General features: G+C 35.8%; 1 protein-coding gene across 2 annotated transcripts in view; it reads left to right on the top strand.

The window, feature by feature from the left end:
• Positions 1-11,708, top strand: part of ASCC3 (activating signal cointegrator 1 complex subunit 3) — a 341,661-nt gene that overhangs the window by 54,344 nt on the left and 275,609 nt on the right. For both annotated transcript variants that reach the window (XR_824792.1, XM_010834747.1), the window contains exon 5: positions 10,864-10,984. Coding sequence is in view for 1 of the 2 variants with exons in the window: in XM_010834747.1 (XP_010833049.1) it covers positions 10,864-10,984 (121 nt within the window). In the remaining variant the exon portion in view is untranslated. The remainder of the gene's footprint in view (positions 1-10,863; positions 10,985-11,708) is intronic.

Raw genomic sequence — 11,708 nt, 5'->3', positions numbered from 1 at the left:
ATTTCATTTCTTTGTGACCCCATGGATCACAGCATGCCAGGCCTCCCTGTCCATCACCAACTCCCGGAGTTCACTCAGACTCAGGTCCATCGAGTCAGTGATGCCATCCAGCCATCTTATCCTCTGTCGTCTCCTTCTCCTCCTGCCCCCAATCCCTCCCAGCATCAGAGTCTTTTCCAGTTGAGGTGGCCAAAGTACTGGAGTTTCAGCTTTAGCATCATTCCTTCCAAAGAAATCCCAGGGCTGATCTTCAGAATGGACTGGTTGGATCTCCTTGCAGTCCAAGGGACTCTCAAGAGTCTTCTCCAACACCACAGTTCAAAAGCATCAATTCTTCGGCGCTCAGCCTTCTTCACAGTCCAACTCATTGTTACTTACTTTATTATTTTTGTTGTTGTTTAGTGGTTAAGTCACTAAGTTGTGTCTGACTCTTTGCAACCCCATGGACTGTAACCCACCAGGCTCCTCTGTTCATGGGATTTCCCAGGCAAGAATACTGGAGTGGGTTGCCATTTCCTTCTGCAGGGACATTATTATTTAGCTTTATTTTGTTATTTTAAAATAATTTATTTATCTACTTTTGGCTGTGCTGTGTCTTCGTTGCTGTGGGGGCTTTTCTCTAGTTGCTGGGAGCGGGGTTAGCTCTTCGTTGCAGTGCACAGGTTTCTCGTTTTGGTGAGTTCTCTTGTTGCAGAGCACAGGCTTTAGGGCTCTGTGGCTTCAGTAATTGTGGCATGTGGGCTCTAGACCTCAAGCTCAATAGCTGTGGTACATGAGCTTAGTTGCTTCTAGGCCTGTGGGATCTTCCTGGACCAGGGATCGAATCTGTGTCTCCTGCATCGGCAGGTAGATTCTTTACCGCTGAGCCACCAAGGAAGGCCTATTTTGCTCCTATTAACCCTGTGTCTTGTTTATATGGGTATTTGGTTCTCATAACTTTATTGCTTATGCATTTTATATATTAACTAATACCCAGAAAAAGTGATGTGTTCTGTAATATTCCTGGGGACTCAATTTCTGTGTAGAGAATATGCTACTGCTACTGCTAAGTCACTTCAGTCATGTCCGACTCTGTGCGACCCCATAGACGGCAGCCCACCAGGCTCCCCCATCTGTGGGACTCTCCAGGCAAGAACACTGGCGTGGGTTGCCATTTCCTTCTCCAGTGCATGAAAGTGAAAAGTGAAAGTGAAGTCGCTTAGTCGTGTCTGACTCTAGCGACCCCATGGACTGCAGCCTACCAGGCTCCACCGTCCATGGGATTTTCTAGGCAAAAGTACTGGAGTGGGGTGCCATTGCCTTCTCCGGTAGAGAGTATAGTGTCTTACAAATCCTCCAGATAGAAAGTACACCTAATAAATGCTGTGATTTTCCTTGTCTCTGCCAGTAAGGAAAGAGGCTGAACATTATTCCCTGTGTATTACCATGAAACATAATAAATAAGTCTCATACCAACATTGAATGTATATTTGAGGAGTTACATGTATTACTTTGTGAAAATGTTAAATTGCTTTTGATATACAATTAAATAAGCTTACTTGGAGAGTAATACTTTATTCCCATGCTCCATTTTGTAAATCTAGTCATTTAAATGCTCAAGCAAATTTTTAATTTCTGTTTGCAAGCTGCTGTTCCTTTCTCTAACTAGCTTAGTTCAAAGTGCCATCATGGCTCTTCTGTTAATATTTAGAATACAATGTATTTTCCACACTTTCTGCATCTCTATACCTCTCCAGTTAGATATTAGGATAATGGATTTACTTATTAACTCAAATGATTAAATTGTTACACATTCATTGCCATTGGAACTGATAATTATAATGTTGTTAAAGGTACTGAAATAGTTTTTCAGTGGTCAGATTTTTTAGAAAATGCTGTGTTAGCCTGATTCCTTTGTGGTTACACTGTATTTGATTTAAAAAAAAGTTTTTCATTTGAAAAATAAGATTTGGTAGAGGAAAAAAGTTTATTCCTTGGTCCTTGTACTATTAGTTATCAGCTGATTTGTCAACATGATAAGGGATTTTTTGGTTTATATAATTTCTTGTGTTCATTCCAAATAATGGCAATTTGTGAAAATCTATTTTATTTATTGTTAGTGATGCTTTGTACCCTTAATGGAAAAAAAGTTAAAAAACAATTGTTAAACCAGAATCTTGTTTGTATTATCTAAAAATAAAACTTCATCTGATTAAGTAATATATGTTTATTATTGTAGAAAATTTGGAAAAGACAAAAATGAAAAATGTGCAATTTAGTGATATTTTTTCAGCATTTCTCTCAATAGGACTTGCTTACATATTTTTATGGATGAGACAATTTGTGTAAAAAAACAGAATTTAATGAAATAAAAAATAAAGACAGTTGTCAAAAGCAAACTAGATATCCTTCAGTAGGGAAATAGATGAATAAACTGTGGTATATCCATATGATGGAATAATATTCAGTGATAAAAGAAAATGAGCCTGCAAGCCATGAAAAAACTTAAGAACTTTAAATGATTATTGCTAAGTGAAAGAAGTCAATCAGAAAAGGGTGTGCACTGTATGATTCCAACTATGTGACATTCTGGAAAAGGCAAAACTCTGGAGACAGTCAAAAGATAAGTGGTTACCAGGGTCTGGAGAGAAAGAATAAAGGGATGAATTGGTGGCACACAGGGGATTTTTAGGACAGTGAACTCTTCTGTTATGATAATATAATGATGGATACATGTAGGCATCATACATTTGCCAAAACTTGTAGAATATACAAAAGTAAATAAACTCTATGTAAAACTATGAGCTTTAAAGAAAATCTAATTTGGTAGTCATTGTGATACAACTAGACAGATAAATTTTTCTGTATAAAAATATTCTATCTAGATCTCAGCAGAGTGTTTTATAATAGAATCAAAATATCTTCTAGCCTAGTGCTGTCTTTTTGTGATGATTAAAGTATTCTGTTTACTCTTTAATGCAGTAGCCACTTGCCTTATCACTAGCCTCGTCTCTTGACATGTAGTTAATGTGACTGAGGAGTATTAAAAAGGATGCCGTTTTGAAGAGTATTTAACTTTATTATTGATGTTAAAATTCTTTCTAGTCAGAGCAGTGCAATTGAATATACCTCAGTATCAGTGTTATTGACTCTTCATTTAGCACTTTGTGAGGTTTTGAGGTTCTGGTTCTATGTTCAGTTCAATTCAGTACTTTATCTTGAGAACAGTGGAGGGCAATTGAAAATTTGTTGTCAAGGGATGGACAGAAGGCAGTGAACGTTGATCAGATCTACATTTCATAAAATCGTCATTGTTCTGTGCTCTGTGTCATTTGGATAGATGTGCAAAAACCATTTAGGAGGCCCTTTGAGTGGTATAGGCAGTAACTGGGAGTTTAAGACAGACAAGGACAAAGGCTTGAAATCTGTTTAGTAATTGAGAGAACTTGAGAGTGGATTGAATGACAGGGTTAGAGTTGGGTGTGATGGGGTAAAGAGGTGGTAAGGATGCATTTTAGCTTTTGACTTGTGTAACTAGAAGGATGGCAGTGCCATTCATGGAAATAAAGAGCAAGTATAAAACAGTGTAATATGTGGAAAACTGAGAGATAGTTTTGGGCATATGTGGAATTGTGGGAGGTCTTAAGACTTCCAAGTGGGAGATGACAACTGGGCAATTAGATACATGAAATTCAGCATAGAGATCTGGGAAGGATGTGTAAATGTACGAGTTATCACTATATGCGTGCTAATGGGAGTTGAAGGCTCGTATGTGAGCAGTTAAGGAAAGAACAAGTAGTGGAAGTAAGAGAAAGCCTGGGATTAAACCTTAAGGAGCTCCAATGTGTAATAGTCAAAGTGAATCTGAAGAGAAGATAGGAATATAACAGTCAGAGTGATAGGATACATATCAAAAGAATGGTGTGTCAAGGATATCAAAGGAAAAGTGTGTTTCAAGAAAGATAAGGAATGATATATGGAGGAAGATCAAGGAAGATGGACCCAGAATAATATTCATTGTCTTTGTCAAATCTATGAATGAGGATCCTTCAAACAGAATGGATAATAATAGATAAGAGATCTGCATAGATATATATCTTGCATAGATATATCTTATTTTTACTTTCTTTTTCTTGTTCTACTCTTTTTTTGTCTGTTTGAAAACGTGTAGATTAAAATTGAACTCAGCTGTCTAAATATGATTCAATTAATGTAGTATCTTTTGAGATGCTAAGTGGGATTTTTGTGATACAATATTGCAATTTTCCCCTAGCCTTCATTGCATTTTAAAAAATCCATATTGAGTCAGTAAATAACCAACCTCTCCAGCTACAGTCCATGGGGTTGCACAGTTGGACACCACTGAGCAACTAACACACACACACACACACACACACACACACACTATCTTTCTGGATTTTTCTTAGGAATTTATTTGTGGGATAATATTTCTTCATCCTGTACACAGGAGCTTTTTTTTCTATTTGAATTTTTATTGTTGTTGATTTTACATGTGGTTTCTATAATTGTGGGGTTTTATATTTACCTCTATTACTTTTCCTTTGGTCTGGCAGATTATATCAGACTATTTAGAAAATTTCAAAATTTTGATTCTATCATGAACCATATTAATACTTGAAGTAAATTTGATTTAATATGTCTTCTAGTTTATATATCATAAAATTTTGAACAAGACAAAGCCATGGTCAATCTTCTTTTTTTAATTTTCTTTTTTTTACCATTAAACTTGTAAATTTTGTATTGGTGTATAGCCAGTTAACATGTTGTGATAGTTTCAGGTGGACAGCAAAGGGACTCAGTCATACATGTACATATATCCATTCTCCCCCAAATTCCCTCCCATCCAGGCTTTCAAAGAACATTGAGCAGAGTTTCCCTGTGCTATGCCATATGTTCTTGTTGGTTATCTATTTTTTAAGATTTATTTATTTATTTAATTTTTGGGCTGTGGTGCTTTGTTGTTTTGCAAGGGCTTTTTTAGTTGGCCGTGCCTTCTCTTGTCGCAAAGCATGGGCTCTAGAGTGTGGGTTCAGTAGTTGCGGCTCCCAGGCTGTAGAGCACGGGCTCCATAGTTGTAGTGCAAAGACTTAGGCAAGTGGGATCTTCTTGGACCAGGGATCAAACCCATGTCCCTTGCATTACAAGGAAGATTCTTATGCACTGGACCACCAGGGAAGCCAGGTTATCCATTTTGAATATAGCAGTGTGTACCTGTCTATCACCATGGCCAGTTTTTGAAGAACAGCTTTAGAGGGTAGTCTCCATATTGTGGTTAATTCCATAATCCACTTAACTGTATTGTTGTGCCTCATTCACATGAATGTATTATGCCTAATGTGCATCACTAGCTGTTTTTCAGAATGCCCATTGACTATTTGATAGGGAGAATCAGTTCAGTTCAGTCACTCAGTCTTGTCCAGATCTTTGCGACCCCATGGACTGCAGCACTCCAGGCTTCCCTGTCCTTCACCAGCTCCCGGAAGTGGCTCAAACTCATGTCCACCAAGATGGTGATCCATCCAAGCATCTCATCCTCTGTCATCCCTTTCTCCTCCTGCCTTCAACCTTTCCCAGCATCAGAGTCTTTTCCAATGAGTCATTTCTTCACAGGAAGAAGGGAGACTGATTGGTCTTTATTTTGAAAGTGATTTTTTGGGAACTTCAGATAGACTTATTTTTGACTTTTAATGAATTCCTTAATATTGACTAGATGGCAACAGACTGGAACTGACAAACCTTTTAAAAACCTGAGTTTTATTTGCTTTAAAGCTGTTTTAGTGATTAAATACTTTGTCTAACATTTTTTGACTAACCTAAGAAATAGGATTCAAACAGGACATTAACATGACCAGAACCTTTCACTTGGAAATAATGTTTTGCATGAAAATCTTTGAGTAAACCCATAAGGCAAGTATGTTTATCATGTTTATTCTGAGGTTTCACAAACCCTCAGCGTATCTCTGCATACCCTAGTTCTTGAACAGATTTATAGTTCTTATTTAGCCCCATGATAACTTTTTTTCTTACCAGTTTTCCTAAGATTTGTAGTATAATTTTCCGTGGTATATTATTTAAAGGTTTTCATTACTTTATGTTTTGCTTTTATGATAATATAATGTTTCTGATTTATTTGATGCTGTGTTGGGGATATAGCATCCACTATAGCTTTGTTCCTGTTGGAATAAAAATGATATAAGTCAGAATACAGTGGAAGGTGGGGATTGCCTTTCCTGAGAGATTCACAAACTACATTCATCTGTTAAAAGTGTAAGAAACAAAGAAGTAATGCTGCTTTAAAGTTAGTCTGTACATGTTCTGAAATTTATTTTTGACTTTTCAGGAATGTAGTCTGTTGGTTAATTTTTCTTATTGTTTCCATTATTTTAGTCTAATGAGGAGGTACTTTAATTTGATCATCTAATTTAATAAAAAAAGGAATTATGATAACAGTGAGATCTCTGAGCACCTTTATCTGTTGATAAATTATTTAATAGATAATGTTGGCTTTAGCGGAATCTACCAGGAATAGGATATTACCTGTCTGTTCCTATTGTGTCTGTTCCTTTAAATCTCATATCCTTAACTTACAGCCAGAGTAAAGTTTTACTTAAAGCCAAGTAAAACTTGTCTTTTTATTGTTTGAGAGCTGTATTTTTTTTTTTTAACTCTGTAGTTGATGCCTTCTTCTCTACCCATAGCTAACTTTTCCTACCTGCCCCCCCCTTTTTTTTTTACAATTTGATAGCTTCTGGAACTTGTTTGCAATCATCCAGACAGCTGTACCTTTATAAACAGCTAGTCTCAGTGCCAGATTAGTTTGTAGTGCAAATCTTGAATGAGAACTGCACCTGCTGTCAGTGTAGATGAAAATGGCAAATGTTAGGAAAAGCAGAATTTGGGATTGCTTTAAATCTGATGGCAGCTGATCTCAGAATTCTGCTGGGGATTCTTCATTGTGGGTTAGGGAAGTCCTGCTATTCAGAGCAAAACCGCTTTCTTCTCTTTTTGCTAGATCTACAGATATGTTGTTTTTAAGAAATATTAATAACATGTTCTATGTGCTATGATTTTGTACCTGAGATATTTTGTCTAGAAGTTATCTTCCAATTACACTGGTGGTTTCCTAAAATTATGTTAGACTAAAAATTTCTGAATCTAATTTTTCATATGTCAACATTATATTTCAAATTAAATAACCTTGAGTAGCTGGGAATATATGTCAGGGTAACTGCTCCAGTATATCACATTCTTATGGGGAAATGGTTTCAATTTAAGAATTAACACAGTCTTTGAAAGTTGGTAGGATATAAAGACATTTCATGGTGTATGTAGAGGACATTTCATGGTGTATGTAGAGAGCATTTCCTGATACAGTTGGTTTGGAGTGTCGGGGGAAAGTAGCTCTGTAGGTATGTGTTACATTTATGTTTTTTGAATTTCTTGTTTTTTAATACCACCCTTACCTTAAGCATGAGGCTGGCTTGTGTCTAACAGCCATTCAAAACCTACTTAACATGCTTATCAGGAAATTTATATTTAATCTTTATCCTTAATATTTCCAACCCTAAGCAGTTTATTGGTTACTTTAAGTATTATAAGTCATTTTGGTTCATAATTTAAAAAAATAGCTTCATCGATAAATAGTACACATACCATACAATTCTCTCACTTAAAGTATATAAATCAGTAATTTTTAGTGTATTCATAGGTAAGTACAACCATCACCATGGTCAACTTTAAAGCATTTACAAAACTTCAAAAAGAAATCCTGAACCTTTAGCTATTTATTTTCTCTACTCCCTCCTGACCCCGCCCCCTTGCCCCAACCCCCAAGCCCTGAACAACCACTAGCTTACTTTCTGTCTCTAGAGATTCCCCTGTTTAAGACATAACGTATTAATGGAATCATATATGACCTTTTATGACTAGCTTATTTTACTTAGCAAAGTGTTTTGAAGGTTCATCCATGTTGTATACTACTTCGTTCCTTTTTCTGCCTTAGTATTTTCTGTTGTGTGAGTATACTGCTTTTTGTTTATCTATGCACTAGTTGATGGACATTTGGGTTATTCCTACCTTTTGGCTATGTTAATAGCCCTATTCATGTGCAAGTTTTTGTTTGGATAAGTTTTAAATTCTTTTGGGTATATACCTAGGGATGGAATTGCTGAGTCATATTGTAATTCTATGTTTAACTTACTGAGGAACCAGAAAGCTGTTTTTCACAATGGTTACACAACTTTGTATTCCTACAAAGTATGAGAATCCTAGTTTTCTCTACATCCTTGCCAACACATTATTTTCCATTAAAAAATTCTTCTTTCCAGTGGGTCTTCTTTGCATTTCTTTAGTGACTAATGATGTTGAGTATCTTTTCATGTGCTTATTGGTCATTTATCAATTTTCCTTGGATAAATTCAGATCCTTGGCTCATTTTTTCATTGGTTACCTTTTTATTAGTAGTAAGAACTGTTTATGTATTCTGGATACAAGTCCTTTCACAGATATATGATTGGCAAATATTTTATCCCATCCTGTGAGTTGTTTAATTCACTTTCTTGATGGTGGCCTTGAAGCAGATGTTTCTTATTTTTATGAAGTCCAGATTATCTGTGTTTTCTTGTGTTAATCATGCTTTTGGTGTCATGTATCAGAATCCCTTACCAAATCTGAACCCATTAAGATTTACTTCAATAAAGAGTTCATAAGTTTGTATGTTAAATGTAGATAACTGATCCATTTCACTTTAATTTTCGTGTGTGGTATAAGGGTCCAACTTCAATTTATTTCATATGGGGCTAGCCAGTTGTCCCATCGTTTGTTGAAAAGACTGATCTTTCCTCACTGAATGGTCTTGATGTGCTTTTTTAAAACCTCACTTATTTATTAGTTCTAATACTATTTTAGTATGTTCTTTAGTATTTTCCACATAGAGAAAATTTAGTATTTTCTATTTTCCAACTATTTCTGCAAATAGAAGTAGTTATACCTTTTCATTTTCAGTCTGCATGCTATCTGCTTCTTTTTCTTACCTAATTGCCCTGACTTGAACCTCCAATACAATGTTCAATAGAAGTCACAAATGTACACTCTTTTGTCTTGTTTCTGTTCTTAGTGGGAAAGTAATCCAGTGTTTCACCATTAAGTATGATGTTAACCGTGGGATTTTTATAGATGCCCCTTATCAGGTTATGGAAGTTCCTTTCTAGTCTTAGCTCACTGATTGTTTTTATCACAAAAGGATGTTGGATTTTATCAAATGGTTTTTCTGCATCTGTTGAGCTAACCATGTGATTTTTGCTTTTTATTCTATTGCCATGATATAATATATAAATGATTTTCTTATATTGAACTAACCTGATATTCCTGAAATAAGTCTCACATTGTCATGGTATATACATTTTTCATAAATTGCTGTATTTGATCTGGTCTGCTTGTATTTCCCTGAGGCTTTTGTGTCTATATTGCTAAGAAATACTCATCTATAGTTTTCTTTTGATGTATTTGTCTGATTGTGGGGTCAGAGTAGTACCGACCTCATAAAATGAATTGTGAAGTATTCTTCTTCCCTCCTCTGTTTTTTGGAAGTGTTTGTGAGGAATTGGTTTTAACTTTTTAAATGCTTTGTAGAATTCACCATTGAAGCTATCTGGACGTGGATTTTTCTTTGTGGGTAGTTTTTGATTACTAATTCAGCTTTCACTTGTTTTAGATCTATTCAGATTGTCTTGAGTTAGTTTTGGTAGTCTTGAGTTATTTTTGGTATGTCTTTCTAGCAAGTTGTCCATTTCTTCTAGTTCCACCTATAAGGCTTGTTATTGTTATTGCATGTTGATTTAGTGGCCAGCTGGATTATTTCAGTGCAGACATTTATTTCTCACTCCACAGTGTTTAGTTTCTGGTGGTGCTCCTTGTGGAGACACATCTGTGAGTTTACCTGAAGTCACTCTGGGACAAAGGTAGTGTTAGCCGAACCCTTTTTCCCACTTCTCCTGACTCCACTCAGCCATTCAGTTCAGTTCAGTTCAGTTCAGTCGCTCAGTCGTGTCCGACTCTTTGCAACCCCATGAATCGCAGCACGCCAGGCCTCCCTGTCCATCACCAACTCCCGGAGTTCACCCATACTAATTACCAGCTGACCATTCTATTGTTTGCAAAAATGCCCTGGACCCTAAATGGTTCCATGAACTACTCCAATAAATCTGTGACCCCTTTGAAGGACTAATTCCAAATGTTAGTGTTGATGTTTATTCTCACCCCAAGAGGGGTCCTCTCAATTGTGTCTTTTCTCAGTTCTCTTCTGCAACTTGGTTGTTGAATCTGTGAATCTTCTAATTGTGGTTTACCACAACTCTGCTGTTTTTGAGATAGCTCTTTGGCTTCAACTTCATGGCCTTGGTTATCCCAAGAGAAACCAATTGTAAGAAACTTTTGGTTTGTGATTTAGAGTTTTATATATGAATCATAATTATTTTAACAGTTGGGTCATGCTCTTTAATTATATAGGGCTTCTCTGGTGACTCAGTGATAAAGATCCACCTGCGATGCAGGAGACCAGGGTTTGACCCCTGGGTCGGGAAGATCCCCCTTGGAGAAGGAAATGGAAACTCACTCCAATATCCTTGCCTGGGAAATCCCATGTAATTGCAGATAGCCTTATAAAACTGAAAGCTCCTTAGCAATATGAGGAGTTTTTGGTTTTTTTTTCTTTCCTAAGTTATTATTTTTTTACAATTCTTTTCTAAATATTTTTTAGGTTCTTCTGTGTTAGTTTAGCTTCATCGCTCTGTTGAATAGATGTTAATAACTTGAAAACATTAATTTTGAGTTAACAGTTTGTTTTGATTTTCCTCTTCTTATAAGCTGTTTGAGCTGCTGGGACCTGATGGACTTGAACTTATTGAGAAACTCCTCCAGAACAGAGTTACAATTGTGGACAGATTTCTTAATTCTTCAAATGATCATAAGTTGCAGGCTCTTCAAGGTAAGAAAGTAATCAGTGGTAATTTTACTTTAAAGGAAAAACTCATTGTTTAGCAATTTTTTAATGCAATTATACTTTTAATATTCTTTGGTTGTTATATAACTTACTGATAACATTCTCAAGTAGATTTTAGATATGGAAGATTATGAAACAATTATCAATGCCCTAAATAGGGTTTTATGTCAGAGAGTCTATCTATGTTTAAGTATGACAGAAGATCTGAATAGACAAAAAAAGAATTAAAGCAACTACATATAATGCTTAGGGTCAAATAGAGTTACATTTATAACCACATTTTTTATTTTGAAAAATTTCAGACCTTAGTAATGGTGCAGGGATAGTATAATAACTACTCACATACTCTTCATGTAGATTCACCAGTCATTAACATTTTGCTTCCATACCCATCCCTTATCTTTCTCACACACTCACACAAACACACACAAACACACATGTGCAGGTGTATGCATACATGAACTCATACATGTTCACAGTTAAAATTTTTGCTAAACAATATGAAGTTGCACACATCATAATATTTTAGATATAAAATCTTCAACATACAAATTCTCCTACTTAACCTGTAGTACAATTATCATAGCCAGCAAGTTGAACATTTGTATAGTCATGTATTACATATATTTGAAGACCCCCAGAAGAATTAGAGTTGTCAAGGAAGCTAAAATTATTTATAAAAAAAAAAAAAAAAGCCTGACTTACTATG

The sequence above is a fragment of the Bison bison genome, unplaced genomic scaffold, assembly GCF_000754665.1.
Source record: "Bison bison bison isolate TAMUID 2011002044 unplaced genomic scaffold, Bison_UMD1.0 scf7180017864035, whole genome shotgun sequence".
NCBI lineage: Eukaryota > Metazoa > Chordata > Mammalia > Artiodactyla > Bovidae > Bison > Bison bison.
The sequence above is the reverse complement of the archived record's forward strand: the minus strand, read 5'-3'. Positions and strand labels throughout refer to the sequence as shown.